The sequence below is a fragment of the Cyanistes caeruleus genome, chromosome 16 (assembly GCF_971803275.1).
Source record: "Cyanistes caeruleus chromosome 16, bCyaCae1.hap1.1, whole genome shotgun sequence".
Lineage (NCBI taxonomy): Eukaryota > Metazoa > Chordata > Aves > Passeriformes > Paridae > Cyanistes > Cyanistes caeruleus.
The window spans coordinates 8,823,840-8,841,131 of NC_141716.1; the positions used below are offsets into that span (position 1 = coordinate 8,823,840).

The window sequence follows — 17,292 nt, forward strand, 5'->3', positions numbered from 1 at the left end:
ACTGATACTTGGGCACAATTTGGGCAATTGGTCTCAATCCCAGTGCAGGCAGCACCACTCCTTCATATTTTGGATCTTCTCAGAGCTGGGGATCCCCAGGGCTGGTGGTTACAGCAGAGACCAGTGCATGATCAGGGCTGGCCCTGAACAGTAAAGCAGCTTTGGAAAACAGCTGAAAAATGTGAGACGTCATTGCTGCTCAGGAGCTCTGGTCAGATGTGGGGAATAGTTTCAACTGAGAAACAGAAGAGGGGGCCGATTTCCTGAGTATTTTTAATTTTCACTGCCAAATACATCAAGTTTTTTACAGGTTTCCTCTAGAAATGACCTCAACTGAACTTTTCCTTCTTGACTGCTCATGTCAGCTGCTCTTTAACTCCTCTGTTTACTCCTTGTTCTCTGTGTCCATGGCCTAGCAGCCAGCAGGGACCGATGGGTCTTAGGACACCTGGCACATCCCCCCTCCTTGTTCCCACTCTGGCCATCCCTGCTGGATGTTGGGGTGGATGTAACACTGGTGCTGGCAAGGTCAGAATGTTCCAGTGCCTGAGCAGAGTATTGGTGCAGCCAGGAATAAACACAGGTATTTGCTGGGATGCAAAAGGGACAATCACTGTGTTAGCACCTTGGTCTGCTCCCAAGAGCTGTTTTCTGGTGCTTGGTGAAGGTTCCCTTGGGGAAGAGCTGGGCATGCTGCTCAGTGTCACAGGGTGTCTGCACTTACCCACAGGGCTGTGACTTCTCCCACCTCATTCCAGCCATTTATGGGGCCAGCAACACACCCTCAACTTGGGCTTAGCTTGAAACACAATGGTATTTTTATAGGGAGAGTGAGCCCAGAGGGCTGCTGTCAGCAGGAAATGAGCTCCAGCTCTGGAAGGTGAGCAGCAAGAGGCTCAGGAAGGCTTGAGGAGTGTCTGAGAGATGTTCTGAGCTCAGCAGGGCAGGTGTAGGTCTGCCAGTCGTACTCTGTTAGTCATCTGCTGACATTTCTTAAATGGCATTAAACAATGTTTACTTAGCATGAGTGCAAAGGGGTGTGAGTGATGGTGGTCCCACAGACAGCAAGGGCTGGGTGAGTTTCTTTTACATACAGCAGTATTTGCAGCAGGACCAGGGCCAGTGGGGGACAGGGCAGCACACAGGGCAGAGCCAAGGGGTACATCAGGGGATGCCTGCCGGCAGGCTTGGGGTTAGAACAGGGCAAAGACTGCAAAAAAACATCCATGACTGTTTGTGTTCAGGCTCCTTCTCTGTTTGCTTTCCTCAAATATTCAAGCAAACAAGGTTCCTGGCAGAAATGTATGTGGAAATGGCAAAAGTTGCAGAATTTTCACGGGAGGTGAGTTTGAAGGTAGGGGTTGTATGGTGAACCCGGGGCTGAGGGGTCTGCCCTCCTGTCCTGGGCAGAGGCACCGGGGCCTCTGAGCAAAGCTGGGTTCCAGAAGCAATTACTCCCAGGAATGGCTCCTGTCCAAGCTTCAGCCTGGGCATCAAGAGAGATTACTCAGCAAATCCCTTCAGGAAATACATGTCTCAGAAAATAAAGGTAGGCTCAGGATGCTGCACCAAAGGGGTGGGAGGAGCAGCTCATGCAGAGCAAGTGGCTGTGAAAATGCACCAGCAGTCAAGGAGCAAACAGACCCTGGCTCTGCCAGGCTGGACCAGACTTCCTATCCCAAAATCCTGCAGTCACCAGAGGGATTCCAGCTGCATCCCCACAGTAATGGAGCTCTGGTGCTGAGAGACAGATGGGGACCATCACTGTGAGCTCAAGCCCTTGAGCCTCCAGCACCAAGGTGTCCCTGAGGGCACAACCGCTGCTGGCAGCTCCTGCTGGGAAGAGGATTGGAGGCAGGGAATGTGTGATAGTGTGTGCCTCCACTGTAGGTGACCAGGCATAGCCCAAATCCTCTGTGATGATGCTCTGGGAGCATCTTCTCCTTCTCTGCACTCGCAAGTTGGTTTGACAGCCTGATCTTCATCACAGCCCTACAGACCTCAGACCTTGTTCATTCCACTCCAGACTTCCCAGGGCAGTCTGCAACAAATCCCAACAAGTCTGCACACCCTGCAGCTTTGCTCATCCATCTATCAGGGTGGGTGTTCCTCTCCTGTCACTGAGCACAGGGAACCCAAACCCACCAGCCAGTGCTGGGGACCAGCAGACACCTTTCACCTGCCTCTGCACCAGAAACCTGTCCCAGCCATGGGTGTGTGTGAGCTTTGAAAGGTGATAACCCCTGGTAAAGTGGGAAACACAAGGAGAGACACACACTCGGCTTCTTGGCATGGTCCAACGCTCTGGTTAGGAGAGCCAATGTCAACACATAGACCTGAAGGAAGGAGCAAAACCAAATACATGGGCACTTCTCATAACAAGAGCTGTAAAACCTGCACAAACCTGAACAAGTGCCACAACACCGGTTTATACGGTCAGAATCAATAGTCGAGCCCACTCAACATGTTTGCCGACACACTAACGACAGCCACCGTGCTGGGTTTATGGCCCAGTGCCCTTCATGAAGTCAGAGCCCAGCTCCTCCTGCCCCACTCAGCCACTTCTCTCCCCCTCTGTTCCAAAGGGATGCTGATCATTTTGCCACAGGGTCCCCAAAGCCTTGATACCCCATGAGAAGAGGCTGGTGCTGCTCCTCTGCAGCATTCCAGCCTGCCCTGGCTTCCATCCAGCTGGACAATGCCTGCAGCCCATCCAGCAGGTGGGATGGCAGCAGCCACCCCACCACCCTGGTGAAAAGCAGCAGCTCAGCCTGGGAAGAGGATTCACTAACACCACCCAAGGAATCTTGCCATGGGCTGTGAGGCTGGGCATGGTGTCAGGTTAATGGACAGGGCAGCACCAGGGGCTCAGCAGAAGGTGTAAAGTAACAACTGCTGCAGGTCCCCATCCAGCTCAGCAGCCTCTCACCTGCAGCCACTGCAGCCTGGGCAGGTCCTGTGCCAGGGACATGCTCAGGTGGAAGTGGCCCAGCAGGGAAGAATGAACAAAGCTCTGATGGATGCCTGAGGGCTCATGCAGAGCTTAGTGCTGGCAGGCCAAAGGTGGCAACAGGAAATGAAGAGTGGAATAAGGAGGCAGGAGGGACAAGGGACAAACAGCCGGGCTTCAGATCCACAGCCCTGGCTACTCCCCTGCCTGGAGTCTGCTGCCACCAAGGTGGTGGGACCGAGGTGGTGGAAGCAGAGCCAAGTGCTGCCTGTGGCTCATCCATGGGTGTGTGCCTGGAGACTGCCATTGTCTGGGAGAAATGTCTGTTGACTTGGGTGTGTTTCCCTGTTACAGCCACTAAAACCTGTCTGGCAACACAGGGGTGCATGGAGGTGTCATGGGGTTACACACAGTTCAGTCCCAGCCCTGCCCTTGATGCTGCTCCCTGCTCCACGTGGGAATGTTGGGCATCAGCCCCTGTTGCCAGCACAGAGCTGAGGGACAGATGCTGCTGGTCCCCTCCCTGGGCACAGAGCTGAGGGACAGAGCTGCTGGTCACTCCCCATTCCTGACCCACCAGCAGCATTCTGGAAGTTGCTGACTGTGGGCACTCCAAATTAACTCAAATATAACTCAGGGAGTTCCAAGTGGAAGCAGAAGCTTGTGGAGACAGGAATGGCTTGGGAATGCTTTTGCTCCATTAGACTGGTGCCTTTGAGGTGGTGCTTGGGCTGGAGGGTGGGAATGAGCTCTCTTCTCCTTGGCACAGCAAAAGCACAGGTGGGCTTGGCAGGAAAAGAGTCATCTGAGGAGGAAGGAAAATGCAGGGAAATGGTTGTTTCAGGTGGGTCTGTCGCTGAATTGGTTCTTCTGGACACAGAGGCTGATAAGACCTGGCTCTAGTTGGGTCACAGCCATGTAGCCCAAGGCTGAATTCAGAGATGCCCAGGCCTCCCTTTCAGCAATCCACTCAGTGCCTGTGAAACCCCAGTGAAGTGCCACTCTATTCCCTCACACCATTTTCCTCCTCCATTAGAAACAGGCCCACACTTGCCAGAACACACTTCCTGCAAAAAAGAAAATTCTGGGTGTTCAGCAGTGTCCCTGCTCCCCTCTGCACTGAGCCATCCTGTGTTGTGATGTTAGCTGGGAGGGGAAAACAAGATTGTTGCTCAAGGACACGGTGTTCTGGTTATTTATATAGAAACACTTTAAAGCAAAAGCAGTCAGCTTCTCCCAGAGGAGCCAGACCCACTCCTGCTGTTAGACACACCCAGGCACATTTTCTGGATCAACCTCCAGGGCTGCACAGATGGTCAGGTACTCCCTGCCCTAAAGAAACGCAGTGGCAGCCGCAGAGGAGGGTGAGTGACCTCAGAAAGGTGGCCCAGAAAGCAGCGGGCATTGCTGCGGGCACTGGCAGCAGGGCACAGACCCAGAGCCACCTTAGAATTTTCCTCCGGGCAGTGGCCAGAACCCTTTAAAACCTGCGGCTCTGCGGCACAAACTCCTGCTCCCCATCAAATCTCATTGTGACCAGCATTAAGGGATTAGCCTGTCCCTGCCTCTACAGCACAAGCAGCTCCTGGGCATGGCTCGTGCCCCGATGCCCGCGCGGGGCTCGCCGGCTGCACAGCCCCATCCAGGGGCGAGACATCCCTAGCTCTGCCCACGCAGCTGAGCGCCCCTGGAAGATGAATGGCAGCAGATACGACCTGTTCCAGGAAACACCAGGTACCCCCCTGCTCCCCCAGCACTTCAGCAGGGAGAGAAGCAGCTGCATAACCAGCGCTGCGGAGTTTATGTGAATGAAGGGCATTGACAGGGTCTCCAGTGTGGATTTGGAGCTGCCAGAACATGCTCATTCCCGCTGGTATTGCTGGTCCCCACCGGATGGGACCCCCATGTCTCTGGTTTCTGTTTTGCTTCGTGCAGGGTGAACATACCAGGTGTGTGGGTGGTGATGGCTCCAGGTTAGTTCTGGGGCTCAAGAGAGAGATGCCCCAACATGGGCAGCATGGTGGGTGCTGTGACTCCTGGGGGAAGAGGTGGTAGAGTTAGGCTGGCATCCCGTGGGTACCCCAGTGATTGCCTGTGCTGTCTGGGAAATGATTCAGTCATTCTCAGGCCAGTTCCCAGTGCCTGGCATTACTGCTCTGGGCTGCAGCCTCAGCTGGCCTGGGGACAGATCCTGCCACTCGCAGCACAGCCTCTGCTCCTGAGCCAGGTCTGCAGCCCAGCTTCCCAGCCCTCATAATGAAAGCTTAGAAGCAACTGACAGAAAAACACTTCCAGTGCAAACTCTACTGGTTGCACAGAGTCCTTACCAGACAGGTTTTCAGGGTTCCCCTCTGTGGCCCTCTCCAGCCAGCTCTGTACTCAGCCCCTCAACCCCAGCATCCACGGGGACCTTGGTGTGGAGGCCAGGAGGCTGGGTGGGCTTAGGATGCACCAAATGTGTCCAAGTTCCTGCAGACCACTACCAGCACCGTGAGGAACTTGGACATGTTTGGTGCTCCCTGAGCCCTGGACCCCTATGCCTCACGCAACCTCATCCCCAAAACACCCCAACAGCCTCCATTCCACTCCAGGACTCAAAAACTGAGCTGTTCCTCTTGCCTGAGCTATTCCTCCCAAGCAGGGCTTGTGCTGGTGGTGGGGTTTGTGCCTCCTGGGGTAGCCTGCACCCCCAGCCACCATCCCACTGGACGAGCTCCCCATGCCAGTGGGGAGTCACATGCTGGGGGCTGCTCCCAGCAATATCTGCGCTCTTTTATCAGCTGGCAATTGATTTAGGAAAGTTCATGGCTTCAGTGTCCCATGATATGTTTATTAGAAGTGGTTCATTTCCTCAAATGATGTAGTTTATGGTCATAATACATTTTAATTTCTTTATGATACAAGAGGCCAATGGCACTGGGACTTGCAGGAATGTAAAGGGACAAACAATAGCGTTACCCAGTGTTGCAGACCTAGGTCGAATACTCACTGGCTGATTAGCAGTTTCCCATGTTTGTTAGCTGGGAGCCAGGTATTTGGCCCTGCAGTGTCCTGGCCATGGCTCTCTGGAACTGTAGGGACGTGTGATCTCCTGCCTTTGCTGTCCCCCATGCAACAAACCTTTCATGTAGAAGGCTTCCATGTTCCTGTACCTTGCCTTCTGCTGTGTTTTTGTTTCTCTGGCAGTGGACAGGAGGGTTGTGTCACACAGGAGGGTGTGTGGTGGGTGTGCAGCTGCTGTGGACCTGGAGCTCCTGAGTGTTGTCTGGTTCTCACTCACCCCTTGCTGTGCTCTAGTGATTGAGGACTTTGGGGACACGGCAGGTTATTCAGGCACTCCCCACACTCCTGCAGAGAAAAAGCATTTTGCATTAACTTATCTCCTTCTGTCTCCAGAAACTAGAATCTCCCAAATTTTAACTTACCACCCCTTTGTGTTTTATGGGTTTTTTTTCATGCCCAGCCTGCCTTTCCTGATTCAGACCTGCCAGTGTTCCCACTTGCAGCAGCCTCCCTCCTTCCTCATGCTTCCTCCCACCAGGTAGACATGGCCCTGTCCTGGGTTGTTCCCCCAGGTTCAGCTCCCCAGCTGGGGCTGACTTTGCCAGCCAGCCTGGGGCAGGAGGGCAGCTGGAGATGTTGGGCCCAGGAAGATGCTTTTTGCTCTTGAGGTGCCCTTGACTTGCCCTCCTCCAGGGCCGTGGGCTCAGACTGTCCCCTGACACCCCTGCCCTGTTGCAGCTCTCCCTCCACCCCTCAGCAGCATTCAGTCTTTTGCCTTAATTTCGAGGGAGAGCTGATCCTGAGAGCCCCAGCAGCCACTGGAGGTCACTTCCAGATGTGGCTTCCCGATGCACTCAGCTTTTCAAAAAGATTTTAAAAAAAAAAAAAAAAAAAAGCTAAAACTTGTTGTTTAACCTCTGTTGATTTTGGCTGTTCTCCTCCTTCACCTATTGCTCCACAGCTTAAACGATTCAGGGGCTGTTTCATGTGTGTATAATGAATGTATAAATGTCAATGAAACGTAAAAGCCCTGCAAACAGCTGGCAGGGCTGAAGGGAGAGACTCACTTGTCTGCCAGACTGTGAGCTCAGGAGGGATCCTTTTCCTTGGAAGCTTCAGGATTCCTTCAGGCCCAAAGGAATCATACCCATCTGCTAATCAAGTTCCCCCCAGGTCCAGAGCAGGCTGCTGAGATCCCTGCCACACTGAATGTGTGAGCTGGCCAGGCATGGAGAGCAATAGGTGTCTGCTGCTGACAGCAAACCCTCTTTCCAGTGCTGCTGCTTCCCTAAGGCTCCTGCTCCCCCATTTAAATGGGGCTTAAACCACTGGATTTCAGCCGAGCTTTTGCCAGTGTAGTCAGTGAACCTGGAACAGCACATGGCAAAGTCAGAGCCTTTCTGGACTTCCTCCCAAACAGTGTTAGCAGGAAAGTGTCCGGGTTGGGGTTTGGATGGAGTGCAGTGCTTGTGGTGTAGGGCTCTAAGGGGGCAGGTGGGATCAGTGGTGGGAGCTGTAGCTTGGGCCAAGCTGCAGCTGGTGGAATGGAAGAAAATGAATCTATTCCCCTCCCTCTCTTGGCCCTGGGCTCATTGTGTGGTTTTACAAGAAGACTGAGCAGGAAGGCTTCCAGAGTCACAGCTACAAAACTGCAGGCCTGAGGCAGATGCTGCTCTCAGGGGCTGCAGTGCAGGCAGAGGGATGGCAAATACACATCTGCAAGTGCCCTGGCATTTTCAAGTACGGCCTTCCTTCTGGGAACAGTCAAATTCACTGTCCTTGCATAATAACAGCTCTCAGGAGAAATAATAATTACTTCCTCAAGAGTTCAGAGCCCTTGTTAGGCAGGATAATAAACCCCTCTCTAGTCCTGGGATGAAAAGCAAGCACAGTGTTATCACCAGAGCAGTATCTGCTGAAATGGTCTGTCTGTACCCATGTTTGCAGTTCTTTCCCTACCAGTTTTGCAGAGCAGCTATTTATTTTAGCTCCAATAATTGCCTCCAGGCCCAACATCATCCCAGCTGAGGCTGAAATGCACATGTTGCTTTTGGAGAGGAGTTCAGGCAGTGTCTTATACTGTCTTTAAAGTAACTCTTCCCCACACCCAAAAGCTGCCTCGATTCTCCATATGGGGATTTTGTGGTCTGGGGACCAGGACAAAATTAGTTGGTTTTGATAACTTTGGTCAGAAACAGCCTAAGGTTGCAATGAAGCTGCCTCTGTCCCCCTGAGCTGTGCTGGGGTGCCAGCACATGTCACAAGCTCAGCAGTGGCAGTGTGTCTGGGCTCTGCTCAGGGATTGTCTGTCCTGGGCAGTGCCCCCAGCTCCAAACAGCAAATCTGCCCCAACCCCAGCCACAGGCCCTGGGGAAAGTAAATCACCAGGAGTGATTGCTGTTCAACAGGATGATAAAATTGATTGTATCTTCCCCAGGCAAGGTCTGGCACGTGGCTGTGGTCTCCTCCTGCCTCTCATTGCTGGATCTTTCCACTCCACCTCCCTGGATGGAGCTGGTGGCTCATTTTCACCTCCACAAAGTGTTTTGCTGGGGCAGGGATGTGCAGTGTGCAGCTGGCAAGGGGCAAACAGATCCTAAACAGCCTCTGCTGAATCATCTGTTTTCCTGGAGGCTTCTCACAGCTTTTGGGGAAGTTCTGGGGAGGGACATGGGAGCAGACCCTCATTTGTGTGTCTGTCATATGATTGCCAAGAGCAGAGGCAAAGATCTGCCCCCTGAGCTGGGGGCTTGTGCTGACCTGCAGGCCCCCAGCCCCAACAAATTCCTTGGAGCTGCTTATTAACACTCTGACAACTCTGCTCTGGAGTCACGGCACGCCAAGGCAGAAGGCAGGAGGGTTTGACAGTATGGCCTAAATACCCCTGTTTACAAAAAGTCTGACAAAACACAAGCCCTTGGCTTTATCTTTCCCATTTGGAAATAGTCACCGAGCAAATATACTCAAGGCATGAAAGGAGGGGGGTTTATATTGACTTTAGAAAAAGCTGTTCTTTAAAAACAGGAAAAAAAGCTCATCCTCGAGCTGTGCAGACTGGCTGCGAGACCCAAAAGTCCTGTGTAGGGGCTTAAAGCATGCCTGCTAATCTGTAGCAGCTCTGTGTGAGCAAGTCATGCAGTAAACTGCTCTCTGTTAATTTTTTAATGCAGAATAAACAGGTCAAGAAATGATTAGCATGAGAATAAGTTGAGCTTAATTGGGAGAATCAGAAAAGATGAGAGGGAAGAGGCAAATTGGAGTTATCAGTTAACCATAAAGAGTGGCTCTGCCTCCACAAGCTTATGTTTCCTCTTGTTTTTCATCCCCTCTGAAGCTGCTTTTTTTTTTTTCCCCTTCCCTTACTTAAATGATGAGCTAAAATTGCTGGTACAAGCACAATGGAAGCCCTTGTTTCTCCTTCTCATTTTCTCTCTGCAATGCCTGGCCAAATTAATTGCAGCTGATAAGGCTCCTACCTGGTTATTCCCGAGGTTCTTCCCAGAAAGGAAGCTGCTGACATTAAGTGCCAAATCCACTTTGTGCAAGTACCAGTGCTGTGTTCCAGTGCAAAATTTTCGGCATGATCCTGGGAGATCCAGGGACTGAGCAGACAGGTCCATGGGCAAGGGGAAGAGCAGTCCTCGGGACTGCTTGAAGTGGAGTTTGGTCAGTGGTCGGAGATCTATATTCTCAGATAGGCAGGACTTTGTCCACAAACTGGAATTTGAAATTTCAAAGGGGAAAAAAAAAAAAGTCAGAAGGGACCTTTGCATGTGTGGAGATGACTACGCTGGTGACGTTCCCCTGGGACTTTTGTTCTTTGTCTCGTACCTGGGCTTCCTGCTTCCCCACAGCTCGCTCGTGAATGGCGATGGGCTGAGCAGGGCCCTGGCCTGTTCAGGGCTTTGCTGCTCTGCAGAGCTTTCACACCTCAGCCCATCTCTGCTTCGTGTGCATGTGGGGGAAAAAAAGCCATGTGAAATATTCCAGCTCTACAATGGCCTTGGAAGTGTGCGTGACACGGGAGCAGAGCTCTGGAGTCAGGGCTGCAGGGCCAGCGATGGCACTGCCGATAAAAGCTGAGGGTGATTCTCCTGCTGGCTCTGGGCACTGCCTTTTCTGCCGGGCATTTCTTAAGAGTGCAGTGCTGTGAGGGAGAAAAGCAAAGGGCAGGAGGGCCCCTGGTTATGGTCAATGCTCAGAAACTCTGCAGGCAACCCCAGACTGGGGCGAGTGGTCAATCCACTGGTGGTCAGGGCTGTGTCCTGCATCAGGCGGGAGAGCTGGGCCAGCAGCAACTGCAGGAGCATAACACACACAGAACAGCAAAAAGGTGTGGCCAGGCTCCTCACAGGGTGCATGGCTGGAGATCAAGGGGCATAAAACCTGGAGAGAGGTTCAGCCAGTGTCTAACCATGAGGACAGTCAAGCACCAGCTGGCTGCTGAGGCTGCTCTCCATCCTTGGAGCTGTTCAAGACCCAAATAGATGAAGCTGCAAGGAACCCAAGCTGCTCTCACAGCTGGCCCTGCTTCCAGCAGGGGCCTGGAACAGGGACTCTGAGGTCCCTTCCAACATCAATTATCCTCTGATCCTACAACAGCCTGTTCAAGAAGCAACAGAGACGAGCCCCTTGTGAGGAGCCTGCTCACCTGCTTGACATGCAGAGCTAGCAAGCACAGGTGACAGCATCCTTACCAAAAATGCCCTATTAAATACTCTGCTCCTGATCCTCACCTATTGAAAAGCACAGATCTTATTTTCAGGGAATCCCCTTTAGGTTTGCATAAATTTGCCAGATGGTGATATATAGATAAGGCAAGAATTAGTGCCATGATGTGCCAGTGTGGGAAAGGATTTACTGCTGAACAGATAAAAATTAAATAATCACTTGGCACAGAACAGGTCATGCCCCAGAGCTGTCATGGTCTCCTTTGCAACCATGTCCTGACATAGGAAACAGTGGGTGCAGCGTACAGAAAATGGGGACAGGAGAGAGGAGCAGAGCTGGGAGCTGAACTTCCCCGGAGTACCTAGTCTGGGAAAAGCCTTCACGTATCAGTGAGGGTCTGCTATGAGTTGTCTCTCTGTGGAATAAAAATGGCTAAACATCTGTAGCCAGAAGCGTTTGAAACAGCCCCACAAGCAGCTGCTGATTCAAGCATCTCCCACCCAAAACAGAGCTGTGGGGTCCTGCTGGCCAGTACAAGCCACGAGTGCATTGGCAAGCTGTCCCAAAACTCAGCACACAATGATGCCAGGGGGACATGAGGACTCCCCAGGCAGAAGACACCAGGGGAGACATCATCTCCAGCAACAGGGCCCAGGGAGCAGCCAACGCGTTTCCAGCGGAGCCCATCTCCAGGGCAAAGTGCGTGGTGTCCTTGGCTGGTCTGGCCCTCGACCTCCACACCAACATGAGGGATTTGGGAGGGGGCACTGGTGACCCACAGAGGACACTGGCAGTGAGAACACAACAGTCAACACAACCCTGGGTGGAAAACACCATGTCCCATTGACAGCCCCGGCCTCGTGAGCCACCTAATGCTCTCCAAACCTCCCCGCTCCTTATCTGCCGCTCTCCCGCACACACTGCCTCTCCGATTTCTATTCCTGGCCCTTTTAATCCTTCCTGCCTGGGAAGTAAATGGCCTTTGCAGCCTCCTTGCTCAGCAGGCTATTGAAGAAAAAGGTTTGTTTTGCTGAGCAGAGCAGAACAGGCCCTGCTTTTACGATATTTTACTAGACGCTGGGGCAAATCCTGCACATATTTGACCTAGTGTCTGTAGCATTTATCTAATCAAAGGGATCACCATGGCCTGGCCGGGATTGGGATGGAGGTCTCTGGGACGAGGCTATCAAGGGGGCTATGCTGTACTCTTGCATCTCCATCCCAGTCTGCACATCATAAAAGCAGTTTTTGGCAAGGACTGTATCTGCCTAAAGGAAGAGCCACCAGCACATGAGTACCTGTCCCTCAGGAGCACTGACTGAAACTGTTTCCCCTGCAGCAAAGGATCATTTCTCACCTCCCAAGTATGGGAAAGCAAAAGGCTCTCTCCTGTGCTCAGATTCACTCCTGCAGACCTGTAGCCTCAGGGTAGAAAGCTGCTCAGAAGTGTTATGTAGGTCCTAGTTTTGTGGGAGCAGACAGCTGCTTGAACAATTCCACGTGCTCCTAAAATGTGAACAGAAAATCATGACCAGCCTAACTTCCCAAAGGCATGTACTGGTGTGGAGCCAGATACTGGATTTGTGTCGTGGCAGTGATGGCACCGTGGCCAGGGCAGCTTGTGGTGCCAGTGGGGTTGGGGCTGCATTGGGGTGCCTGGGAAGAGCAAACACAAGGCATTGGGAGCCCAGATCGGCAGCGTGTGGACTCAGTTGCTGCTGGTTGCGAAACCACGGGGCTGTTTTCACTGCAGAGCGAACTGATACCAAATCATTAATTGCCGGTTCTCTTGCGCCATGCAGCCGGTGCCATTCAGAGATGGGTTAAATTCCCACTCAATGATCTCGCAATTGCACTGGAAAGTCTCAGTTCTGGCTGAGGTGGAGGAGTGATGTGCCATGGGGCAGCTGGGGAGGAGAGCTCAGGCAGCTCTGGCCCAGCGGGGTCAGACCCGAGGTCTGGGTGAGGCACAGAACCGCTGTTGGTGCTGGCAGCAGACAGTGCACCCGCAGAAGGAAAACTCCTGCTGCTCCCTTGTAACTTGTCTCATTAAACTTTTATGCCATATCAGCCAAAACCCAAGGCTGGGGGGTGTCTGGCACAGGGTGATTTCAGCTGTGGGACAGGAGCCACCCTGGTGATTCCCAGGGTGTCTGTGCCACCCCCCAGTCCTGCTCGCTGTTTGGCCATGGCTGCAGGATGGGATCTGTTTATAGAGCATCCAGCCCCCTGTAAATCTTGGTTTATAGGGAAGTAAAAGGAGTCACACGTTTTACTTTATATAGCAACGTGTAAATTTCCAGGCAGGAGCTGACCTTCTCTGACCGTGAGGGAGAGAAAAGAAGGACTGGAAAGGATGGAGGGAGAAGAGAAGGGAAAAACAGGGGTGTAGTCAACCAGTGGTGAGGAGAGGAAGGCAATGACAGAAGTGGAGAAGAACCTTATTCTCCTGCTAGGGCTTTTTCCAAGTTTTCCACCCCAGGTACAATTAAGAGCAACACCAGCAGCTCAGCATCAAGGTCAATAGCCCTCGGTGAGTGCCTGCTCCTGTGGTGCTGCCCAGATCAGAAACGCCTTGAGATCCAATAATAAACAGTCAACAAGAATCACTGCTGCTCCACCAAAAAGAAAAAAAAAAAAAGAAACCAGCTTAGCAGTATTCAGCAATGGGTGAGATGATTAAAGATTAACCCCCTGCCTCCTGCCTCCACCCCTCTGGGAGTATAGGCCTTGAGGCTCAGCAAATCCTTTCAGAGAAATATCTGAATTAAAAGACAACAGGTAGGGGACGCAGTGAAGACAGAGGAAGGCAGGAGGGCCAATAGCCTGGGACAAGGGAATCGGAACAATCTGGCCCGTGTTTGCCGAGGATAATGCGCCTTTCCAAAGCCCTCATAGACATGGAGATGGCAGATTATAGCGCAGCGCTAGACCCGGCATACACCACCCTGGAGTTTGAGAACATGCAGGTGCTGGCTATGGGCAATGGTAAGTCCCCTCTGTCTTCTCCCCTCTGCTGGGTGGGATGAGCTGGGGGCTGCAGGAGGAGAAGTCCCTGGGGTGGCACCAAAAACGTTCCCGGAGAGGGAAGGGGTGTCAGATGGGGAGCTCCCAGGGGGATTTCTGCTTCCCCAGGGGAAAACAGAGCGAGGACACAGAGCTGTGTTTGGTACAGGGATGGTGTCCTGCAGCCCAGAGCCCTTGGGAGCAGGCACACACCAGGAGCTGGGTGGAATGAGAGGTCCCCTCCAGACATTCAGCACAGGGAATGGAGCTGGGGCTGAACATGGTGGGGGTCTCAGACCTCAGCCAAAAGTTTCTGTGTGAAGTGCTGTTGGTGGTTCACCACTCACACAACTGAGCCCATGTCTCCAGAGCTGAAAGCCAGTCCCTGGAGCAGAAAGGCATTTAGCACCTGGTAAGGGTGAAAATCACCACCAGAAGTGATTTAGGCACTGCTGCTGCAGCTGTTCTGAGGCCACAGCCCTTCCCCAGTGCAGCTCTGGGGTGCAGGGGTGGCATCCCCTTTTCTGGCTCAGCCCCCAATATGAGGGACAAGGGGGCCTTGAGAGGACAGACAAATGTTCCCATCCCTTCAGGAGGGTAGCATCACACCTAACCCTCCAGAATTCACAATGCTGGCCCGTCCATCTGGGGACCAAAGAGTCTTGGTGATTAAATGCTCAGAGATAACAGGAGATTCCTCTCCAAGTCCCCCCTAAAGTCTCTCTAAATATGAGGTTAATGACTAAGCAAAGGCACAGAATGTGGCTCCCCGAGCCCTTTCCTCCCATGTGCTGTGTCACTGGGGCTGCTGGCCAGCTCTGTCCCAGGAGGGCTGTGCTGGCTGTGTGGACTCTTCCATCACAGCCTGTGTGGATCTTCCCTGGGTCGTGGCTCTGCTCTGTCAGGGATGTCACACTGTGGTGCCAGAGTGGCTCTGCTGTGCAGTAGCCTCCTCCACTCTGGGTCCCAGCCCCTTCTCCACTCCTGGGGCTGGTCCTACCCATTTAGGTGCCACAAGTCACCCCCTTTGGCTCTGCTGATATCCATCTGGGCACTCTGGGACAAGCTCAGGCCTTGCTCCCTCTCTGTGCCCCTCTCCCACCCAGCAAGCATCTGCACAAGGGGCTTTGATTTTCCCACTCTGGGCTCCGTGGGGCAGAGGGACAGGATAATTTCCTGTGACAAGATCAGTGTGCTGTGACACTCCAGGGGTGGATGAGTCAGCTGGGGCAGGCAGCACCAACTCCTCTCCTCCTGGGCCCAGCTCCAGGGCTGTTCTGGCACTGCAGGAGCTGCCCTGGAGGACACACCTCCTTCAGAACCTCCACCTCCAGAACCTCTGCCTCTTGTTCTGGCCAGGGACTGCATCAGAGCCCAGCCACTGCCCTGCACAGCTCTGCAGCTCCAGCCCCAGGGTGGCTGCTCAGCAGGGACCAAGTTTGCCTCTCACAGGCAAAATGCATCCTGTGCTTAGACAGGCTCTGGGACCTCTTGAGCAGCTTCTGTCCTAACACAGGGCTCAGCTGCAAGGTCTCAAAATCAGATTTTTTCTTTCCTCTATTTACCTTAACTCAAACCACTTGATTGCAGCAGCCAGAGCACACATTTTTGGCACATATTTGGCAAAATAAACTTAATTGGAAAATTATCCATTAGGCAATAATTTCATTGTTGTTGACTATTAGACTGAGATGTTGCAATTTCTTCGATAAGAGTGCCAGTTTTTCCTGTTCTGTGTTCATCTGATTACAGAGTGGTAGATTGCTAAAAAGGGATTTATCTGGGCTCTCACAGATATACAAGTAATGGGATTACAGGCAGATCAGCTCTTCCTCTCACATCTAAGACCTGTGTTTAGCTGAAACTGGGAATTTGACTTTCCTTCTGGAGTGACACAGCTGAGCCCTCGGGATATGTATGGAGGAAGGATATTTTCAGAAGCAAGCTGCTGACAGGGACAAGAGACAGCCAGGACAGCCTTGGGAAGGCTCAGGGCTTTGGGAGTGGAGACAGGAGCTTTGCTCTGGTATTGCTGTAGCTGCATGACAGGGTGTGCCAGGCAGGGACACAGAGAGGCAGCAAACTGACTCAGAAAGAAATACAGGAGGGACACGAGGAATTGGAAGGACAGGAAGCAGGCAGGGAAATAAAAGATGCAGCCAGAGCTAGGGAAGGCTCAAGAACCCATGTATTCGCTCCCTGCTGCTTCTGTGCCAGTTGCACCTGCTGAAATACCCCTTTCTCTGCAAAACAGAAGCTAAAAGTGCAGCCCTGCCCCAGCCTGACTTGCCTTGGTCCCCCCAGCACCCACAGCTGGGCTAGCATGGGAGCCCAGCTGGGAGCAGCCCTTCTGCTGGGTGCCAGGTGGGACCAGCTGTGGCCATTCCAGGGTGAGCCTTAACTGAGTCCCTGCTAAACCCCAGAAATCAGGGGCCAATATGTTCAGGCATTAAAAATCCCAGTAGGTTTCTGTGGCTTTGTAGATCCTGGGTATGATTTGTGACTGGTATTTCCACTGAGAGAGGGGGATGTGCCTGTGCTGACACAGAAAAATGTACATGGGAGGGGTCAATTAGATCAACTGAATTAAGAGCTGATCCCTTCAGCCTTGAGGGTTGTTTGGCTTTCTGGAGGGGTTTTTAGCCTTTCAGGTGTCCTTTCCTCCAGAGGCTGCTGCAATTCCCTATCCTCCAAAAAAAAGCCCTGCAAGTCCCATTCCCCCTTGGTCTGTAGAGACTGCAAGACAAATCAGTGTTCACTGTGATCCTACCAGACTCTGGAAGATACCCAGCCTACAGCCTCCTCCATGCCAGAGTGCCACCTTTTTTCTTTAATCCGTCCTTCCTTGCATGGGTAGCCTTTGCCCACATGAGTTTTCCAGCTGAAGTCATTTGAGTTTGTTATTTACCTAAAGTCTTGTTTTCCCAAAGAAGGGTTGTGCAGGCTGGAGCTCCGTGCCTGCAGAAGGGAACTGTTCACCTCATCTGCTCAGGGCTTGTCTTGGGCTCTTTCAGTGCTGTAACACAAACACCTCCCTAATAAATCAGCTGCTCACCCTGAGCTGTAATACCTCAGCTTTAACTCTGCATCAGCTTTTTCTCTGGCCACACTACTGCAGCCCAAAGTGTCTGCAAATCCCCAAGGAATTTTGGCTCTGCTCTGTCACTCCTGCAAATGGGCTTCCACTTTATCTGAAGGCATTGCTGCAGCCAGGCCTTTGGGAAGAGGGCTCTCACCATGGAATACAGGAAGTTTTAGTGCACCCAAAATGCAATTACTTAAGCAGCAAGAGCTTACACACACCTCTCTGCCTGGCCCCTGCCACACAGCCAGGCTGCAGCTGCCTGGTTTCCCCAAGAGTCTCTGGCTGGTAGCTGAGTTAGTAAATGTTGGCTGGCTGTCTCACTGTCTTCTTCTTGCTGTGTCCTTCCCCTTGCAGACACGTCTCCGTCAGAAGCAGCCAGCCTCAACACTTCCAGCAGCATTGGGGTGAGCACGCTGTGTGCCATCTGCGGGGACCGCGCCACGGGGAAGCACTACGGGGCTTCCAGCTGCGATGGCTGCAAAGGCTTCTTCAGGAGGAGCGTCCGGAAGAACCACATGTACTCCTGCAGGTGAGGACAGAGGGCACAGAGACCCATGGCTCAGACAGAACAGTCCCT

The 17,292-nt window shown here is 52.6% G+C and overlaps 1 protein-coding gene and 2 long non-coding RNA genes across 4 annotated transcripts in view; 1 reads left to right on the forward strand and 2 right to left on the reverse strand.

Annotated features, from left to right (window-relative positions):
* Nucleotides 1–17,292, forward strand: part of HNF4A (hepatocyte nuclear factor 4 alpha) — a 35,491-nt gene that overhangs the window by 3,831 nt on the left and 14,368 nt on the right. Inside the window, exons 1-2 of one of the 2 annotated variants that reach the window (XM_023939878.2) lie at nt 13,219–13,612; nt 17,070–17,244. In XM_023939878.2, the coding sequence (XP_023795646.1) occupies nt 13,498–13,612; nt 17,070–17,244 (290 nt within the window). In that variant the 5' untranslated portion in view covers nt 13,219–13,497. Of the gene's footprint in view, nt 1–13,218; nt 13,613–17,069; nt 17,245–17,292 lie in introns of those variants that run through there. The other variant, XM_023939879.2, reaches the window with a different exon arrangement.
* LOC111938235 (uncharacterized) lies at nt 256–4,986 on the reverse strand. Its single transcript, XR_002868900.2, has 2 exons — nt 4,897–4,986; nt 256–3,755 (listed from the first exon to the last, which is right to left on the reverse strand). It is a non-coding gene; the product is annotated as an uncharacterized LOC111938235 (long non-coding RNA).
* On the reverse strand, nt 6,058–9,518 carry LOC147650167 (uncharacterized). Its single transcript, XR_015277076.1, has 3 exons — nt 9,430–9,518; nt 6,231–6,298; nt 6,058–6,129 (listed from the first exon to the last, which is right to left on the reverse strand). It is a non-coding gene; the product is annotated as an uncharacterized LOC147650167 (long non-coding RNA).